The sequence below is a fragment of the Taeniopygia guttata genome, chromosome 2 (assembly GCF_048771995.1).
Source record: "Taeniopygia guttata chromosome 2, bTaeGut7.mat, whole genome shotgun sequence".
NCBI classification, from domain to species: domain Eukaryota; kingdom Metazoa; phylum Chordata; class Aves; order Passeriformes; family Estrildidae; genus Taeniopygia; species Taeniopygia guttata.
Window position 1 is genome coordinate 73,080,064 of NC_133026.1, and position 20,512 is coordinate 73,100,575.

Below are 20,512 nucleotides of genomic sequence, written 5' to 3' on the forward strand. Positions count from 1 at the left end.
TGCAATTTAATATGCAATTATTTATTTTAAGCTCATTGATTACATCTTGAGAGTATACATTCACAAGTATTTGTGAATGGGCTGCATTTTCATGAAATATGTTGGGTCAGTCACAGTGGCAAATGGAGTCCAAACTAGTATGGTCTTCAGCTGTCTGTATAAGTGACTTAAAAATGTGACTAAATTCAGTCTGCCAAGCTAGATAATCTTCAACCTCTCTGCTTAGTTCCGTAAGGGTGCAGCTGGCAGTGCTACTCAATCTATCCTAGAGTTATTAAGGTTATTAAGTGTCCAGTTCTGTCTTTTTTTTGGGTAAAATATTCTACCAATACCCATCTCTCTACAAATACTGAAGGCTGTAGCTGGCTGTGAAAACAATTCTTGTTTGAATCATTGAGGTAAATGATTTTAAAAGTGACATGATGCTCTTCTACCTTGCAGTAAGCATATGCCATTGAGTAACATTATTCCTTTTACTCAGTTTTTACCTTCCTGCTGTGATTTTGAGCCTTTACAACCTCTCCAGCTATTACCTGGGATTCAATTTTTAAAAATTAATTCAATTTAAAAAGCAGATGTGAAAATAAATTATTTGGAGCACAAGGATCATCTATCCAACTATTTTATCTTTCACCAAGCCAGTGGAGACAATTGCCTACACTGGTGTAACAGACAGGCACTGCACTTCTCTGAGATCTCTGCCCTCCATTCTATTTGAGGCATCTGTCAATGCTGAGAGCCCTTAGGTGTAATTTTAATTCTACAGTAAATTTATCTTTTCCTCCTTACAGACACAAGTCATGAGCAGATACAGGCAGAGGAAATTTTTGCTATACATTTCAGTGACTCTAGAATTGAATCCTGGCCCTCTCACCTTCTCCATCTACCCCATCAGCTCTGCACATAAGAATTTTCATTGTGGTCAGTGCTATTCCAGGAAACGAAAGCCGGACAAATGAGGTCAAGTGTCAGGGGAAAAAAGCAATTTGAATCACTAGCTGATGTTTTACTATTCTGCATTACTACTTCTAGTGCCAAGTACTGTATGAGTACTTGCATAAAACTAGATTTAATCTGAGGTGGATTCCTCATTGACAAAAATGCTAGGAAGCCATTTGTAGTAACCTGACAGAATTTTTCAAACCCTGGGTAACTGAAATTTCTGCCATTCATGTCCAATGATGCTTGCTCGGAATTATGAGATGCAAATAAGCAGATAAGCACTTGATGGTCGTTTAAATTCAAGTGTACAACTGAGAAAATGATTTATAAAAGTGAAAGATCTTTTTTAATGTGCTGCCACTTTGAATGACCCATGATTATTTACGCTGTATTATTGAAATATCACTGTAATCTAACTGTGGATTGTGTCTCCATCCTTTTCTTCATCTTCCATAATCACTCTTTGTTCTTCTGTAAACAGCTTAGTGCCTTAAAAGGAGAAGAACACAAAAAAACAAACAAACAACAAACAAACAAACAAAAAGGTGAAAAAGTGAGTTTATTTAATATACTGCTTTCTAGAAAATATTAGGCAAAAAGAGAATTTTTCAGTTCTCTCCTATTTATTGATTTTAATGTCATTTTCCAACCTCATATGAGTTATTCCTCATTTCTTTTTGGCGTTTCAGTCTCTTAATACTTACTGAGCTAGAGTTGAATCACTGTATTTTTGGCTAAAATTATTAAGCATTCTTAAATCCAGTGTATTTTTGCTACCTGTAAAAAGAGACTGAAGTTTCATTTGGGAACCTGTTTGTTAGAAAGTTTTGGGTAGCTAAATAAGACAAAGCGCTTGCGTGATGAAGCAAACACTGTAATTAATCTTTGTAACAGAAACAGTTTTTATGGATATGTATGTTTTCTCTATGTATATAGTCATATTACTTAGATTTTTCAAGTGCAGGGGGAACAAGAGACATGTTAAAATATCCACATGACAAGTGCCATCTCCACTGGAATGATATAGTATCAATAAATTGCAAAAGCTACTGAACTAAGAACAGTGTGAGAATAGACTTGGATTGTAGGTTATACCTCCCACAAATCTGTCACTTCTCCTTTCTCTGTGTCTTTCTCTTTTTCTGTTAAACCAGTAAGTCTGTCCTTTGAGGATCTGGAGGCTTTTGTATAATACCAAGGTATAACAAATATTGTAACTGCTTTCATCATTAAAAAATAAGTAAGAGTGATGTGAGAACAATGCATTAGGTACAAAATATTTACCTATACTGCCCTTCATTTCAGTTAGTTTCTGCTTCATTTATATGCAGTTCTTGTGAACTAGCTGGTTTCAGAAGCACTATGAGATAAACTGAAAGGCATAAATTAATAACATTAATTTATGCCTTTCAGTTAATTTGAAACACAAAGGACTTCACTTATTCAAGCAGCAATTAAATAACTCTTGTTGTTAACTGCAAAGAATGATGCCATTTTATGGAGATGGATGTAAATATTACCAACACAGACTTCTATCCCTATAGGCAACCTAGGCAAATATAGACAAGTTTTTTTTGTTTTCCTGAAGTCTTTGGGGTTTGGGTTGTGTGTGCTCCAAAGGGGAGTGGGGGTTATTTTTTGTTGGTTTTTATATCCTGGGCCATTTGAGGGACAGGGAAAACATAACTAATATGTGTTTAAAATGTACCTTCAAATGTGTGATGAAATTCAATCTATGTACATTTGCTATTGAGAGAATGACAGAAATGAATGCAATTTTCAGTTGTTTTCAGTTATACCTCCAATGACACTTTGTTGCCTACTGTTGAAGCCACCTTTGAACACTTGGCATGGAATCAAAGCAGCCTGCTAAGATGCTGCCCCTCTGTATAGAGCTTTTCAGATCCTGTATTCTGAATCTGTTTTCCAGTGATTAACTGCCTGTGGAAGACTTGTGCCTGTATAAGGCAAAATAACCTATGTATTTACATGCCTGAATTCCATTCCCTTCCTATTCTAAGGATGTATATTTAATTGTCAAGATACATCCAATGTACATCATTCTGCTGGTTGAAATTCACCAGTGATGGCTCCATGATTTGCTATGAAAAGCCTTTGGTTGAAGGCTGGCCCAATATTTGCTACTTATTTAATTTCAGATTTATTCCATCTGGTGGTACACACAAAGAAGCTAAGCTTTTGTGGAACTGTTGTGCAAAACAGAACTCGATTTACAGACTTGGAGACCTGGGAAGACCCAGCATAACTATGTGAGCTAAGTAAATATGGACAAACCTCTCTGTCCTGTCTCCTTGTTATTAGTCTTGCTGAAGTAAGCAGCACTCATTGCTACATGGTATTGATGCCTTGGAGTGGCAACCTAGAACAGAGGCTAGACAGAGTTAAGAGAATAAAGTGGGTATTTATTAAAGGCCTTCAACAGCTACACCTTGAGCAGTGTAAAAGCCTCGCAGAGGCTACACCCAAGATGGACAGCGGTCACAGGTTTTTCAGGCAAGTACAAGTTTTGTCTGTTTGCATATCAGGGGTTAATTATCCAATTACAGCTTCAGGTAATGAAGCCATATTTCCTCAACTGCTCCTCCCCAATTCACTTTTGTTTATACTTTTCAGGGCCTGAGGCTGTGGTGTGTCCTTGGATCACATGCCCAGAGGGATTCTTTTGTCTAACTAAAATGTTAACAGTTAACTACACTTCCTTTGGAGTTCAGAGCTATGCACTAATGCAGTGTGGGATTTGAAAAATATAAAAGTTAAAATCTTAAGGCATCAGTATCTCTTTGTGACCTGCTAATGAAGATTGCCACCATTTCCAATATTTCCCCTTCAGATCCCCTGCAAACCACTTCTAGATACCAATTCAAGAAACTCCACTTAATTCTAGTAAAAGATCTTATTTAATAGAGTATTCTCTTGAACAGCTGTCCACACAAATACTTCATTGTTAAATGCAGCTAAAATGGCAGGTGTGTTATCCCTCTTTGTTTTGACCAGCACTCCTAGGACAGTCCCTCTCCCTTTTGGGTGATCTGAATGATTTTCTGTCACAAATAAAAGCAAGTTAAATGTACCATGTAAAATGAAGAAAATGATTGTATCTACTGGATGGCATGTGGTCCAAGTGAGAAGCAGAATCAGTTTTACACCTTGGGAGCACCCAATCCAATTGGGAAATGCAGTTCAAGAATGGGGGCTACTAAGTTAGTTATCTGAAATCTCCTCTACAAGGGTCAGGCTTCTAAATGTATTCAGCCTTCAAACTTCTACTGAAGTGGCAGTGTTAATGTTATGCCACATCCATACAAATGCATCATGAGCAGATGTCTGCTTAAGTAGCAAGCTCTCCTTCAGTCAGCAAACACCTTGTCTTTCTGAAGGGATTAGACCAGAAAGCAAAATATAATCAGATTTCTAGCGGTCACTTTTTCCATATCACATGATGGTAAATGGCTTGAATCTGATCCAAACCTGTAGTCAGCTCTGGAACACTGTTGCCATTCCCACTTAGCATTATATAGTCCATTAACTAGATTAATGGTCTTCAGGCCTAGAGCTAGAATGTAAATACATGTATAAATATGGGAATACTGTTCCTGAAATGTGGCTGAGGTTTCCTAATCAAATGAGAGATAACTTGTAAAATCAGTTTCAAATCCTCATTCTCTCTCATAGTCTAGAAAACCTGTTAAGGCAGCTCCTTTAGAAAAATATCACACCTCTATTGAAAACCTTTTGGTGAGAAGAATGGAAGTTTAACCATTCACCTCTTCTCTCTCCCAACTCAGCTGCACGAGTTGTCCCTAGGCAGTCTGTAGGCATGTGCTATCTTCTTGTTTTTCTGATTTGTGACCCAAGAGGTATGGCTTAGATCTAGGTGGCACCTGACAAATCGATGATTTAAGACAACTTTTTCTGTCTATTTTTTAGCTTTCTAACAGAAACACTCATGTTTCTGTGAGCCAAGTACTTGCAAGTTCTGTTGGCAATTATGGTTACATTGTATATTTACCCTCTGTTTTCTTTAGCCAGATCCCTTGGCAGATATTAACAGAACAACCTAACAATCCTTAAAATAGATCTGCAGGATGAGTTACATTTCATAATACACACAGCTAGGAAAACAGAGGTAGGGAAGCTAAGTGAATTTTTAAAACAGCAGAGAAAGACTAATTTACAAATGTTTCCCAAATCAAACATGCTTCTCACTCCTTGAAACCCAGAACTTCCAAACTGCACATTTTCTTCACAAGTGATCAGAGGCATCATATAAAAGAAAAAAATATTTTCCCAATGTTATACAAATCACTACCATTTTGACTTTGCGTTTGTATTCCCTTTCCATTGTTCTGCATTAAAATGCTGATTTGTCCTTAAAATTGCTGTTGGTCCATGGAAAGTTTATAACATGCATCTCTGGGCTGCATTCCTCTGAGCTTTGAATCCTGAACACTACTGGGAACCTCTGGAGTTCATCAGTTAGCAAGTGATTCATTGGTAATGATCTTGCTATTGATTGTGGTAAGCATCTGACACATTACTAATATGGGTCAATCTGAGAGCTGGGGACCTCTGTTTGGATCTTACATTTCAGTTGTCTCTAGTATCTGCTCTAAAAAGGCTGGTTTGTGTGCTATAACTAGGTAATCAGAATTAATAAATATACTTTTCCTTCATCACTGCTTAATTTAAATAAGAGAGGGGATTTGTTCATAAAGCACAGTGCAGCTAAATAGCATACATTCCTGAACTCTTACTCCTGATTTTACCCAAAAAGCAAGTTAGCTCTATTTGAATGATCCACAGTAAGGTTCCCTTCCCTTCCCTTCCCTTCCCTTCCCTTCCCTTCCCTTCCCTTCCCTTCCCTTCCCTTCCCTTCCCTTCCCTTCCCTTCCCTTCCCTTCCCTTCCCTTCCCTTCCCTTCCCTTCCCTTCCCTTCCCTTCCCTTCCCTTCCCTTCCCTTCCCTTCCCTTCCCTTCCCTTCCCTTCCCTTCCCTTCCCTTCCCTTCCCTTCCCTTCCCTTCCCTTCCCTTCCCTTCCCTTCCCTTCCCTTCCCTTCCCTTCCCTTCCCTTCCCTTCCCTTCCCTTCCCTTCCCTTCCCTTCCCTTCCCTTCCCTTCCCTATTGGCATGTTACACAGTGTCTATTGCATGTCATGCCAGAAGCACAGAATTATCTTTAAGGGGCTGCTAATGAGAAGTTCATCACCACTTGGGTTCCTCAGTGCATATCAGGAACCACAGAATGAAGAGGGGATTGATCAGTACAGCTTTGCTCCAGGTAGTTGGAGGCATTTTAGTGCTGGTGACCTAAAAATTTCTATGTGCTTAGTTTGGAAAAGCAGAGCAGTAGTTGGCTTTTCAGCAAAGTAGGATTGCAGTTTGCAAGAGATAATCAAGTGACCAAATGCCTTTTGTTTCTCCCCATTCTTTCTCCTTGGAACTTGAACATGGGATTTGACTTTTAATGAACTCCCACTATGACCAAATAGGTCCAGTTCAAGAACTGCTAAGTATATTGAGAAGAGAGCAACCTCCTTTCAGCCTTCTAAGTATATCTCTGACACTAGTGACATTTTGCTCCCTCTTAGGAGAGTCTTTACCAAAGTTTCTTACCTATTATCAAAGGTGGGATGTGTATTGCAGGTGTATCTTTTCTTCTGGGCTTTTTCTGCTCCAGTTCAGTGATATGAGAGACTGGAGTCACTCTCTCTCTCTGTGACTTCTCTGTGATACCATACCTTTTCAGCAGATTTTCAGACGAGCCTGAAACTATGCCTGTAAGCAAGAAATAAAGAAAATGCTACTTTAGCCTGTTTACATAGAAGAAACTTCCACCTGCGTAGCTCTCCCAAAGACTACTCTGAAGTACACTGCATGATCTGCTACATGATGTGCCTACCCTACATTTCTTTCAAATTAATTATTTCCCATAGACTCTAGAAAATTATGCTATCAGGCCAGCTCACTTCTGGTTGTACATAACGCATTAAAAATCATGGGACAGATGAGTGTAATCTCCTATTCCAGAACTTTAGACATCTACACAGTAACTTAATCACACAGACACTCAGGAGGTTAGTTGGGAGCAATGTGACCACATAGAAATGGCTGTTTTAGCTAGTGAAATAATGTTTTCTTTATGATATGACAATTGCAGGAAGAAAACACAGCTCTCCAGCCTCTGAGCTGTTCTTCCTAAGAGAGAATTGCTGATGGAAGGTACATGTGAAAACTGAACAGAATCAAATTCAATATCAATATCTCAGGTACTTGTTTTTGACTTAGTGAATTGTTGGAGATATACAGAGGAGCATACAAGTAGTTACTGGCTAATTCCTCCATGTATGTGCATCATGGAAAGAACTCAATAATATAAGAGCACATCTCTCTTGCTGGAATTTATAACACAGAGTTCGTGTTAGCTGACAGTGACAAACTTTATTCCCACTGCTGTTCTTGGATCATTTGGTCTCAGTAGCAGTCTCCTGCTTATTCTTCCCTTCTCCAGGTTGGTGGCTTTTGGGTCTCAAACATCTGTATTTGTGCTACAGTAAGGAGCATTCCACAAGAAGCCCCTTCATTGCTGTGATGTTTTCCTGAAACATGTACCCTTTTCCAGAGTCCCCATAAACCCATGATCCCTGATTTCCAGGAGGACAATCCCGCAGGTGGCTTGTGTGCTTGACTGGTCTACTCCCAGCCCCAGCCTCCTGCAGTTCACTGAATACAAGTTTCACAAGAAAGTGCAGGGGTTAGACTTGATCCTTTTAAATTTTAGACCATATCCAACTGTGACATCTAGCTCAGCAGCTGCCAATAAATACACATCATTTCACACATAAATGTAACATTATTTATCAGCAAGACTATGAGATCCACAGAAGCATGTTTTTCAGAGCATAAACCTATCCAACCTTGGTATTCTCAGAAGTGAGACCAAACCCTTCAACTAACATACAATGTCTTTGAGAAAGTCAGACTTTCTGTTCACCTGCCTTCCCAGGGGCACATGCAGAAAGCTGTGCTCCTGTCTGCATTCGAGGGGACATAACTGATTGAACACAGACTTTCACCCTGCTCCAATCCGCAGAGATGAATTGGGATTTCAAAGTCGAGAGATTTACTGCTCACCTGTTAGAGGTGGTGGAGTGTGCAAAGCCGGTGTATCTTTCCTCTTTGGCTTCTTTTGCTCCTGTTCAGTCTTCTGTGAGGCTGTGAGAGTTTTACTTTTTCTTGATTTATTTTTGAGGTCACAGCTCTTAATCAGCTGCTCTGAAAGATCTTCTGCAGAGGAAAAATATAATAGAAATTAAAATTTAGGGGAGGTAAAAAAACAGATGGTGAAAAGAATAACTTTGATAATAGTGCTTTAATCCAAGAGTCCAGGAAGAAAAATCTCTTAAACATTTAGAAAGGCAACAAAAGAGGGCTCTGTGCCATAGTACACGAGAGTCATGTGACTTAGGTAGTTCTGCTTTCTTGTTGGCAGTAGACATAAAACAGAGAGAGATAGTTGTGGGTAGCTTGTGTTTTCACATGTCAGAGGGAAGGCTGCATCATTTTGTGCAGAGGTTCTATAGCCACCCCTGATTCATCCAGTGGTAACTGTGGATTGTATCTTCAAGGGTTACAAGGCCAGTTTTGTGAAGGAAAGTTTTACATATATAGGGTCAGTCTGAGCTATTTGTAAAATGAGCCAGTCAGTATATTATTCCCATCAAGAGTTAACTTTATTTCTAGAGCTAATAAGCAATTGGTATTTGCTTTTTATTTTACATAACACTGGATTTTGGTTTTCCTTTAAAACAATCCTTTACTCAGATCACTCAGAGAGTCAGCAGGACTTTTTCTGCAAGAGTCTGTATTTCTGGGTGCTTATGCAAGCTGAAAATACTGAAGATCACTTTTGGTAGTACATCCCTCTCCCTCAACTCCTCTTTAGGCCTGATCTACAACCTCAACTGTTCCTGATAAGCCTTAGTTGAATCAGCTGAGTGATGAAGTGCCCCTTAACTGTGCCAGCTGGGCAGTGAAGCATCCATGAGCATATAGGATGCTCTTGTATGGTAAAGCTAGGAGCTATTATGACCATACCAGAAACATTAGCAATCCAACCAAGGTAAGGAACAAAGGATAAGCAGTCATTCTTATTAGCCTTGGTAAGTCATTTACCCAACTGAAATGGCACCATTGTTAGGAGACATGGTACCATTGTTATGAGACATTTTCATTTTTGAAAAAATGAATCACAGCCTGTGTGTAATTGTATTATTTTTACTGGACTTTTAGGGAAAAATCATCTTGTGATGCTACAAACAGCACTGTAGCAGCAAGGAGAGCTGTTTGAGCTCTCCTTGAACACAGTGGGCCTCTGAGTAGGATGCCTCTTGGAGCTTGCAAACCCTCAAGTCAGCAATACTTGAAAGACTGTTGCTGACAACAAGGTCTAGGCAGATACCATCCCCACACATACATAGTCCTTGAGGCGCAGTCCATGCCGGTTGAGAAATGCTAGGGGATTTGATATGAGTACTGCACTGAGCCTGACAGGAATTTTTGATAGGTATCTTTACACTAGTTGATATAGATGTATACATCTTTTCTCATGTGTTCATGCAAGTGAATGGATTGTGGTATGAATGCTGTTCTTTTGAGTATATAATTAACTCACGGTTATAACTGTAGCAAATCCTATTGAATTATTTTTTAAAATATTAAATTAGTCAATGATTAAGTGCTTTTGCACCCTTTTCTTATATCCATATTCTCTGCACCCTTCCCCTCTTGCATTTCCAGTCTTCATGTAAATCATTCCAAGTTGCTTCTAATCCAATTTACTTATGTATGCATTGTCTACACAGTAAGTAATAGAACAAGCCTTGCGACTTAAGTCTGTTAAAGCTGCATTCTTATGAATTCATATTAAACCCTGCTTTTTGCCAATAACCTTGACGATGATTCTTTAAGCATTTTAAACACTCATTTGTGAACCTCTCATTAGTATCATCACAGAAACCGATATTTTGAATTCTTAAAAGCTGCTTGTTTGCCTTCAGCTGGGCTCCCCACATCATTACCCAACCCCTGACTGCAGACTTGGAAGCAATCACAACTTCATTCCAGGCTCTTTCACACTATTTAAGGCAGCTGTTATGTCTGTGAGCCTGCAGGTAGATGTGAGAAGGATGGCCTCTGGGTTAAGTCCCTGGAGATGTGGAATTTTTTTCTGGCCTTCATAGCTTTCTTCATAGTCCTAATGAGCTCATTTACCACCCCACTGCCTCAGTTTTCCAACAGTATAATGAAACTCATTCTATATGTATTTAAATCAGCAATTTTATGGACCAACTATGGTATACCAGCAGTTGTAAAAATAGTGTCTGTGGCCAGAAATGCCATGTAGCAGAGACAGGACTTCCTTATAGTACTAATAAACAAAATTTATAAAACCTGTGGTGAAACACTTTTTTTTAACTAGGAAGTGAAATTGCATTTGTCTTTCATTATTGTTGTCACAAAGGTAACAACAAGGAAACCGATTTTTCTTTCTGGGTTGCTAAATCTTCAACACAATTTTGTAAGATAAGAGTGAAATCATAGCACTAGAAGCAGAGGCAAAGACCATGAATATGCAAAATCTTATCTATCAAGAATGAAATCTGGTATTCAGGAGTATGACAGAACAAAGACAACCCTGGTATGCTCATTGTAAAAGCTATGTGAAGTAGCTTTGATAGTAAAAGGGTTTTAAAATCATGGGGATTTGGGGAGTTAGTAGGAAAGTTAGGCTTAGTAGGCCCTGGGAAAATACCCTGGGAATGTATTGGTCTTGTACTTGCTAGAACTGTACCTGTGTAGCTAGTATATGATAAATTATGTAATTGTAAAATGTGGTGATTGTTTAGTAATTAAATATAATTACTGTTTAATTGTAGGAATAATCATGAGAAACTGTGGTCAGGGGCTTGAGAAAGATCACGAGAAACTCATGCTTGAATAAGGTCAATGTATACAATAGAACAATAGAAGTTTAATAATTAATATATAAGTTATATAACGATAGAATATAAAATACGTTCAGCCGGAAAGCCATGTCGGAGTCAGATTTGGGTCTGTACCCCTGATTACCAGAGTGCTTCAATAAAAGCACATGCATACAATCATATTCTGTGATTATGTGTGCACCTGAACACTAAGAGCTTCAAGAAAGGAAAGTGATGATGAAGGAGAAAACTATGTGAAATAGTAAAGGTAAGATGATTTCCAGAAAGCAGTAAAAGCAGGCCTTAGAAACAGAGCAGAAAAACCTAGAACTAGCTACAGCTGCAAAGTCTGAAGCTAGGAAAAGCTACAATAGTATAGTAAGCAAGGACATGAAACAATAGCTAGAGTTTTAGGCTTGGCTAAGATAGACCTTATGATTGCAGAAAAATATGCTTGGCAAGATAGTAGAAGGTTTTAAGCTTAATAATGAAGTATTGTGTATTGTTAATAGAAAAGCAGACAAGCAAGGCATTGCGTGAAGCAGGTGTATGTGTAGTTTTAGTAATTGGCTAAAACAATTGTCTATAAGCTTCAGCAATACACTATTGGCTAGGAAGTATTTTAAATGCTCTATAACAAAGAGGTCTTTGGCTGTTGCTGGCAGTACATGAGCTGTTGCCATCTTTCTATTGTCTCAACCATGTGATGAGGCTGATGCTGCAATAAAAGCTCAAGGAACATCTCCAAGCAGTCCCGTTCCGTTCATGAAAAGAAAAAAACTTCCCAACACAGGAAACATTTTTAGAAGCTGTCTCAGTGATGGCAAATGGAATGCTTGAAATCTTTTACTCAAATTGCATATGGAAGATATATTCAGGGAAAGCTCATCTATAGCCTAACTTACAATTTATAAGTATAAATGAAGTATAAATAAAGAAACTGTTCTACCAAGGAAAAAAAAAATTACTCTTTTTCCTTTCTCCTCTTTAATTAACTTCACTCTATAGCTTCAGATGATATTTATATGAAGGAAGACTGCTCTTTGTCTTTCCATCTGGCACTAGACGTGTCAGCAGAAGGTGTAATCTATCTGTTTTCATGTGTTAGTTGTATCGCTGGAGGGGAAAAAATAGGCACTGGACAGGACTTTATTATATGAAGACAACACCCCTCATTAGAGCAATGACATCATCAAACACTTACCTAAATGGTTACACTGTGAATCTTGCTTGTCCAGTCTGTCATCTGGAATATCAAGTGGCTGAACACATTCTGTTGACATCATTGAAATAGGCTTTTCTCCTCCTATGAAGATACTACACCATATTAAGAAAAAAAATTTAAAAGAAATTCAGCAGCATGACATAAAACAGGCATTTTGGTGTTACCTAACAACTGATGAGGAATTCTTGTCTTCCAGCAGGCTGCTGACCCGATTGTTTACTCACACATGCTGCGATGCATTTATTCACTGCCTTGGTTACACACACAGTAACCTATTTTTCCACCTACCTTGCTGAATCAACCCACACTAGCATAGATTGACTCTACAGAAAAAGTTTTTTTTTTGAGCATACAGAAAGTGCTATCTCATACAGAAAGTCCTATCTCATACACAAAGTAAATGCTAAGGAATAGGATGTTTTGTTTTGGTTTTCTTCTCCATTTTTTCTCAACAGTAAACTAAATATCAAATAAATATTTGATATTTATTATATGAACCAACTTTAATCATGAATTCTCTTGACTTAGTCATTTAAGTCCAGCTCCACTAAGAGACCTTACATACCCCAGAAAAACCAGGTGCAAAGTGTTGCCTCAGAAAGATGGCCAATACCTACAGATCCCAAAGCCATCATGAAGTGAACTTACTCATCACTTTGGTAAGACCATCGGAACCCATTTCACGCAGCTATTTAAGTGTCCATGCTCTGTAAGTCTCACTGGATTGCTGTTTGGGCTATTTTGTCCCCCTTTACTTATAGCTGCAGTGGGTGTAGAAGTCCATCCTCACCCATCCTCCTACCTGAGCTTCCCCAGCACCTTGCAAGCTGAGACTTGATCCCAGGGTTGCCACACATGCCACCACAGAAAGAAGAAACTTAGACCATTTTTCACTGCTGATCATTTATATCGTTGCTTAACAGAAACTCATCAGAATGACAAAAGCAATGTTAAAGGGAAACAGCCTACAACCTGAGGGTGCAGTCCAAGTGATCTTGGTATCTTCTTTGATCCAGCAACAGCTATGGTAGTTTTTTATTCACAACCTCTGTTCTCCATTTTCAGGGAATAAGAGCATACTATGACTTCCTTGTAAGGAGATGGAAGGGAATGAGGAAAAGAAAAAAAACTGGAGACATTATGAATAGAAGATGAAAGAACTAATTGAAAAAAAAAAGAGGAAGGGGAGGTAGAGAGGGAAAGGCAAATAAAAGGGAAAAGTAAGAAAAGAGGTAGCTGCAGAATAACAGTTGAAAGGAGGATGGGAAAACAGGAGACTAAACTGTGGGAGTTTGGTTTTATCTTGCTGAAGGAAAAGAAATTACCTTATTATTTCTCTGTAAATTACAATGGTTGTTTGATGACAAGAAACAGAACAGTAGGGGAGTTAATCTCATTTCCGTGACTAAACTTGCATCTATGTAAAGAACAATTAACCGTTGAACAAAATCCACTCACAGAAATATTTGCAAAAGAAGGTAGCAAAGGTTGCAATGATGTAGTTCTTCAGTGGATGATAACACATGTCTTAAATGCCAGTGACTTATAAATAAATGGAGTAACACTGCTGTTATGATTGTATGTGGTGGTTTAGACGAGCCCTTGCCTTTTGCCCAGGCCTCTGGCAGCAGGCAGTAGCTTTATTGAGGCAGCCAGAACCCTGAAGCTCACTCTCCTTCACAATTTTTTTAATATAGGCTGATTTGGTCTATTATAGAATGAATTATTTATTTAATAGACATAAAACTAAGAGACATAAGACTTTAAACAAATTAATACTATGCAGAAATAAAGACAAAAAATAAAAAAGACTACTAGCAGACATACAGAGTGAGGTTAAAGGTACCTATTAGTGTTACAGCCAGCAAAGAAATAATATAACTTAGGATTCAATGTATCTTACAGTCCAGTTGATGGTGGGGCACACATCAAGATCCTTTCCCTTAATCCTCAGGGAAGTAACCATGGATTTGCATCCAAAGTCCAGGGAGAAATCTTCCACACTTTCAGGGTGTATGTGTAGAAGGCTTCTACCTCTGTGATAACTCGTATGTTTTTTATAGTTTGTAAAACAGTGTCTCTCAGTAGAATATTTCCTTTATCTCTTCCCACATCTGCTCTCCAGACTAAGATGCTGATTCTTAGCTGAGGTCTGAGCACTTATGGAGCCAGGGATGACCTCTTGCTGGGCCTTTCAGCCCCTAGGTTATCTCTTTATGGACCAACCGTCAGTGGTAGAGAGGAGGGTGGGATAGATATCCTTTCACAACTGCTTGGCAGCATCAAATTTGACTCAACTCATGTCAACTGATGTTGTACATAGGGGATTAAATTCCCTTATGTTTCACTACTTAAAATTTACAAAAATTTGTAATATTCTACAAATTATTAAGATCTTACTGAATCAGGTCTTGATGAGGAATTTCACCTCCAAATGTTTACTATAGAAATGTCCAGTCCAGCCTCACATCTGTACGAAAGTGTTATACTGCCTGAAGGCTCATTTGCCTTCACTACAAGAAAAACCCTTCACTTAGGAAGACTATAGAAAGCAATCTTTGAAGGCACCTTAACATGGTTGCTCTGTTTATTCACTATATAAGTAAGCTATAGCTGCAGTTTAAAATAAAGCAGACATAATTTTGTTTAATACAAAATTTATTATCTGTCCATATGAAGGCTTGCACTGCATTTTGTGACTTAAGAGAGTTTAATTCTTTCGATGCCATTTGATTTTCTTGGATTTGATTAGGACATGCTGGCTAAATGTTATGACTGTAGATAAAATGTTCGTTTCTGAAGAATACTCTGTTTACAAGGTTTTCAGTGAAATCAGGGATATTATTTCAGACACTCTGGACATTTTTGGTTTTAACATGTCTTGAGGCAAAAAAGGCTGGGGATAGATAGAAAAATTTAAATGTAAAATTGGTAGTAAATTATATTTGCTGGAAATAGCTTATAAAATATAGTTAAAATTAGTTAGATTTCAATAAGTTGTTTCATTGAATTATTTCACCCAATAAAAATTAAGCTTTGTAAAGAGATAGATAGGATTGCTTCATTATTTTTTCTTATTGTGGTAGTTTGGAAAATACTATTCTAAAATACATCTCTTAGGTCTGTGTTCATATTTTCATTGTCACACATGGTAAGCCCTTGGCATCTTCAGTGCTTTAAAATTCTGGTTTACAGGCTAACTTCTGACACTCTCCTTCCATTTCTTTTCTAAGTGTGCCCTGAAGTCAGCATTGCCTTGCTTACTAAAACACTGCACTTCATGACAGTCTGTGTGACAAAAGAATAAAAAGATAAAAATTACCAAAATAGATCATGGATTTTGGTATCTTGGGTTTATGTACATTGTGTATGATGTGTGAACCTTTGAGCGCTGTTGCGTCCTGTCACCATAGATTAGACACAGAGCTCTCCTTCAAAGGAAAGTTGCTGTATGTGACCATTGTAATGGTGGTTTTCCCAAACCACTGAAACCAGTTCCTGCCACTAAGGTAACAGATTCCCTAGCTACATTGCCCTGGAAGGTAGCCTGCTATGGGGATTGTGTGAAGCATTAATATGGCTTTACAAATTGAAGCATGTTCTCAGATTTTCAGACATTAAGAGCAACACTTTTCCTAGCAGCCTTTACGTTAGCACAGTTTTCACTCTCTGCTTCCATCAGTCACCTTGGTAGCAAATGCTTGCTATTCATGTGATGAAGTGGCTTCTTCTTGCACTCTGTTATGTCTCTTGATGTAATGATCCACATTCATCCTTTATGCATCTCTAATGGTTACATTGGAGGCCTAGTCCACACACAATAGAAGATACTTCCTGAGATGCTACATATTTTCCTATATGCTTTAGGATTCAATTGTCATTTAGCCAGAGACTTTTGTACAGTGCATTTAGGCTGTACAACCTTCAGAGATATGTGCCTAAATGGGTCACCTGAAGTCTCTTATTTCTTGGAAAAGAGAGAGCTGATAAAGACAGCTGAAATGCTTTCCTTAAAGTTGAGGCAGGTTCTAGCTTTCCCTGCATAGTTTTGCATTGCTCCTTGTTAAAATTTTTGGCATGAGATTGGATTGGCTGTAGTTACAGACAGAGGAGGGCAACGAACAGTAAGGCAGACTGAAAAGTGCAAGTATTACTAAAAGCTGAATGTGAATGAAATCTCATGCTGAATCACTGTCATATAACAGCATGACTCCTTTGGGCATACACCCTTGTAAGATATGGTGATTCAGATGAAAACTATCTGAACTTTTCACTTTCTGGATATCAGCTTTGGATTTTTAGATAGGTTAAAGCACATACTAAAACTTTTTTCAAAATTCTCAGTTGTTGTACCCAATTGAATAAAGTGCCCAAATAAAGCTAAAGCTATCACTCACTAGCATAGTTCTAAAACACACAAATACTTGCAAGTATATTTTTACTTTATTTGCTTAAATTTTTGGTTTCCATAACAAAATTCATTAATGCAGCCAGTCCCAGGCTTCAGTTAGGTAAAAATACTTTGCTAGAGACAGATAAAGAAACCTGGTTTAGTTTACTCTTTTAGTGCACAATTGGTTTAATGTAGATGTGTGTAAGGTTATGCAAATCTTTCAAGGCAATCTGATAATGTGGCATTTAAACTGACTTAAAATGAAATCTCGTGAGAAAAATCTTACCGTGTAAGATAGAAAACAAAAGCTTTGAGAACAAAACTAAAGGGCTGGACTTATTTTTCATTTGATCTTGAATTAGGCATGGAAATGGCTTGAGGGAAAAAAACCTCCATTTCTCTTAGGGTTTGAAGGGTTGTAGGGGCTATGCAACTACATGGATATTAGCTACTACAGATAGTTGTATGTAATCTGAAGAGACAATACAGTTCTCAAATGAGTCACCCATAGGTGATCATTCTTACCTATAAGATGGAGAAATGAAGTTTTGATGTACAATTCTTATAAAAGTTTGCAGGGGTTATTTGTGGGCATCAATGTCAATACTCCTCATCATTGTACATTAAGGCTTGTGATTTCTTTGTATATTGAATACATAGAATTTCTGAACTGGCCCTTTATAAAGTATCCACAAGCTGTGCCTCTGAAGATTTTATTAGACCATGTGGTGTATGAGGTTTTGTACTTTTTTTTCTTGTTCAGGAGAGTGTTTTGTTTCTACAATTGACAAAATCCTGAAGAAAAATGTGCTTATTTCCAGTGCATGCATAATTATTAAACAAATCACGGGCATGTTGACAAGGATGCTAGATAAATAAAAGTACTTTTGAAAGTATCCTTATTGGGTGACAGCAATCAATCTGAATTTAATAACTTCATTTTGATAGCTGGTAATTATGTTGCCACAGAAGCTTGTTTGGCCCTATGTGCTTATCTTCTGAAGCCAGAGCAACTCCCAAGAAGAATAGAGGGAAGCAGAGGCAGAAACAGAGGCAACTAAGGTCCTAGGGTGGTACAGTGTGCACACTTCTTTGTCCTCATACTCACAGGTAGAGCCTGACCTTGCTGCTGGTGGTGTACTCAATAGCTGGGAATGGAAGTAAATAGGGAATATCTCACAGGCTGCTGCCAAATGCAGACATGAAGCAGAGGCTGGACTTCGTTAGTTACAGTCCAGTCTGGACAAAAAGTAGCATTTTGCTGCCCTGCCCAAAGAGCTGCTTTGGCATGGAGGTTTACTCTTCAAGACTGGTGCCTCTTCTCCCCACTAAGCATGCACTTACAGTTTCCTGGGGGTTTGATTATTAAATTATTTTATATTTGTTTTCCCCTTTCTGTCTGGTTGCAATGAGCACATAAGCAAGGAGGGACAGCAGGCTTCCAGTGTCCTTACCTGCTCCTTTAGCCCTGCAGATATGTGGGAGACAAAGAGCAAGGTCTGTCATTCCTTCTGTAGCATGCTCCCTGTGGAGGGCTCTATAGTGTGAGTAGGCCCCTTATTTGCTTGAAGTAATTTACAAATGCAGAAAGAAGGAATAAGATTGGATGAAGCCATCTTGCACACATCTGCCCTATGCAGAAATCATGTGAAACAGGCCAGGAGTCAAGGGGAATGGTACAACATCTGGCTGCATTTGGCTTCTTCCATCTGCACTCAGCAAGCAGCCTTAGTACCTTTATCAGAAAATACACACCTTCACCCATACCCCATCCTATCTCAGCCCCATTACAACTGCTTCCTGGAAAAATCATCTGAATAAAGCAAGATTACAAGTCAGAGTAGAAAATAGATGTCCTACAAGAAGAAATTCTCAGTGTTGCTGCTCTGCACTCCAAACATTTAATTACAAATTTTACTATATATTTAACATTATTCTATTGGAGTGAAGCATTCTGGGATACAGGAGACAGCTTCGTGTTAATGCACAAATTTTCTTCTTCAGTTACTTAGGCACTAGGCTGCTCTCCACAGGTATACTGTCAGATTACTCTGATGTTCACTTTTATAAAGCATATTTAAATCTTCTTAGCAAACACTTAGATATTTGAAAGCATGATCTGACTGCCTCCCTCTACCCAAAACTTTTGCTACTAATAATAGCATGGATGCAGAAGTACCACAGAATTGTCTTGGAGCAGTTTCTTCTCATAGTCAGTGTGCTTCTGGATGCCATTTCAAAAAATTGTGGCTGGGTGGTAGACAAATTCCCACTACTAGCTTGTAAAATAAACGCATTTATTTGGTTGATTTTTAAAAAATGCACTATACATTTGCACAAGTTCTAGTTACAAAGTCTTTGTCTTTGGAGATCATAAAAAATACAGTCTTCCCTAACTTATTTCCTGAGGTACAAATTAACCCCTTGCACATGGCAGACTTAGTAGTGAGATAAGAAGTCCTTATACCAGCTCCCACTTTGCTGACTTACAAATTGGGTATTGAACTGTCCTAGCAGTTAGTGCTTTATTTTGCTCTAAAATGCTCTCGTCCCCATTTTCCTATCCCCAAATCCCAGACTCAGTTAGGTCATACCTCAACTTTCCCCACACAGGACCATCCCCAGCCCATTCCATATGCAGTGGGGACCTGGTGTTTTCCTGCTCGTCCCCAGAGGTGATAAGGCAACTTGCTGGTGGTGGCTGCTAAAAAAACCCAAAACAAAACAAACAAATCCACACACGCCCTCAAAAAAAAGGAAATCAAGAAGCCAACCAGTCGGGAGGAAAACACATTGCAGAAGTACTTACTGAGTGGTGTGAAGGGAAGGTGCTGTTTGTCGTCAGGGCTTACTGGAGGATCTTTCTGTACTGGGGCTGCAGCTGATGCTCTTGCCCGTCTTATCTAGGAACAAGTGGAAGCTGTCGCTGTGGCAAGGCCACACTCAGGCGTCCTCCTGGAGGTTAAGGAACAGCACCACCACTCTCTGCCCCACCAGCAGCTTCTAATCCTGTTTCCTTCCTCTTCCACAAGTTGCAGGGGCCAAAGGAGGGGCAACAAGATGCATGGGAGACCAGCAGTGCCTCAAGGCTGAGGCATCATTCCTGCCAGATGACCAAGATCCACAGATGCTGGTGCTCTCAAAGAAGCAATAGAGGATGTGAAATCTTCGGCACAGAGAGCCAAAAGGTGAGCTGCAACTGCAACTAGAGCTAGGTGTCTAGAGCTGCAAAGAAAATCGCAAGGGGAGGGAGTAGGGCTGATGCCGTCAGGTTCCCAGGGGAAAGCTGAGAATAAAAGTAGAGCAAGAAGCCAGGGCACACACCTGGAGAAGTACCATAAACATAGAAACTGATGGACACTGTCTCCAGCACTGAGGCTCAGTGATGACTGCATTTTTTTTGTGTATATATATCCACAACTGGTTATACAAGCATGGTGTTTATGGGGCCAGGCAGGGAGTCTTCCATGGCTGCCAGTTGTTTGCCAGCAGAGACCAGTCTCTCCTATTTTAGCCCATGCCTTTGGATGGAACTGTAATTTCAGTTGAGGGAAAGAGATAAAAACATGCCTGACATTGGAAAAACTCTGGAAGAATTACTGTAGTCTGTGATGGGGCTGTGAACTGCCTCTCTCTCAGTATTAAGTTGCAACAAAAAAGCCTTTGTCTGTAAAAACTGTGACAGCTCACAGTTGTCTTTATCTTCTCTTCTTTTCCCCCCACTCAGTGACTGTAATTCAAAAGTGCCAGTATACATGGCATACTTTCTTTCATAAACAGTATATTGTACAGAAAACCCAAACAAGTAAAGTGCTAATTGCCAGCCCTGCAAACCCGTGTGTCCTTTGGGTATCATATGTGGTTCTACAAAATGCCAAACATGTTAAATGCTCTAAAGGAACTACCTAAAAGAACTGTGAGATTTCTTCATCAATGCCTGGGAGAGACAA

General features: G+C 38.9%; 1 protein-coding gene across 2 annotated transcripts; it reads right to left on the reverse strand.

The window, feature by feature from the left end:
- PPP1R17 (protein phosphatase 1 regulatory subunit 17) lies at positions 1-19,783 on the reverse strand. Of its 2 annotated transcripts, none has more exons than XM_012571754.5 (5): positions 19,372-19,783; positions 12,149-12,250; positions 8,093-8,245; positions 6,575-6,736; positions 1-1,431 (listed from the first exon to the last, which is right to left on the reverse strand). In XM_012571754.5, exons 2-5 carry the CDS (start codon positions 12,228-12,230, stop codon positions 1,355-1,357), a joined length of 474 nt encoding a protein of 157 aa, XP_012427208.2. In that variant the 5' UTR covers positions 12,231-12,250; positions 19,372-19,783; the 3' UTR covers positions 1-1,354. The 2 variants fall into 2 exon arrangements, with proteins under 2 accessions (XP_012427208.2, XP_030121507.2); XM_030265647.4 differs by having other exon boundaries at positions 12,149-12,261.
- Between the last annotated feature and the right edge of the window lie 729 nt (positions 19,784-20,512).

What these genes read in the sequence shown, in the direction of transcription:
- PPP1R17 (XM_012571754.5), bottom strand. Translation starts at nt 12,230, where the DNA reads ATGATGTCAACAGAATGTGTTCAGCCACTTGATATTCCAGATGACAGA. An exon ending in TTCACAGTGTAACCATTTAG is followed by an intron (nt 8,246 to 12,148) that starts GTAAGTGTTTGA and finishes TTTCCTCTGCAG; the next exon opens with AAGATCTTTCAGAGCAGCTG. An exon ending in CATCCCACCTTTGATAATAG is followed by an intron (nt 1,432 to 6,574) that starts GTAAGAAACTTT and finishes TCTCCTTTTAAG; the next exon opens with GCACTAAGCTGTTTACAGAA.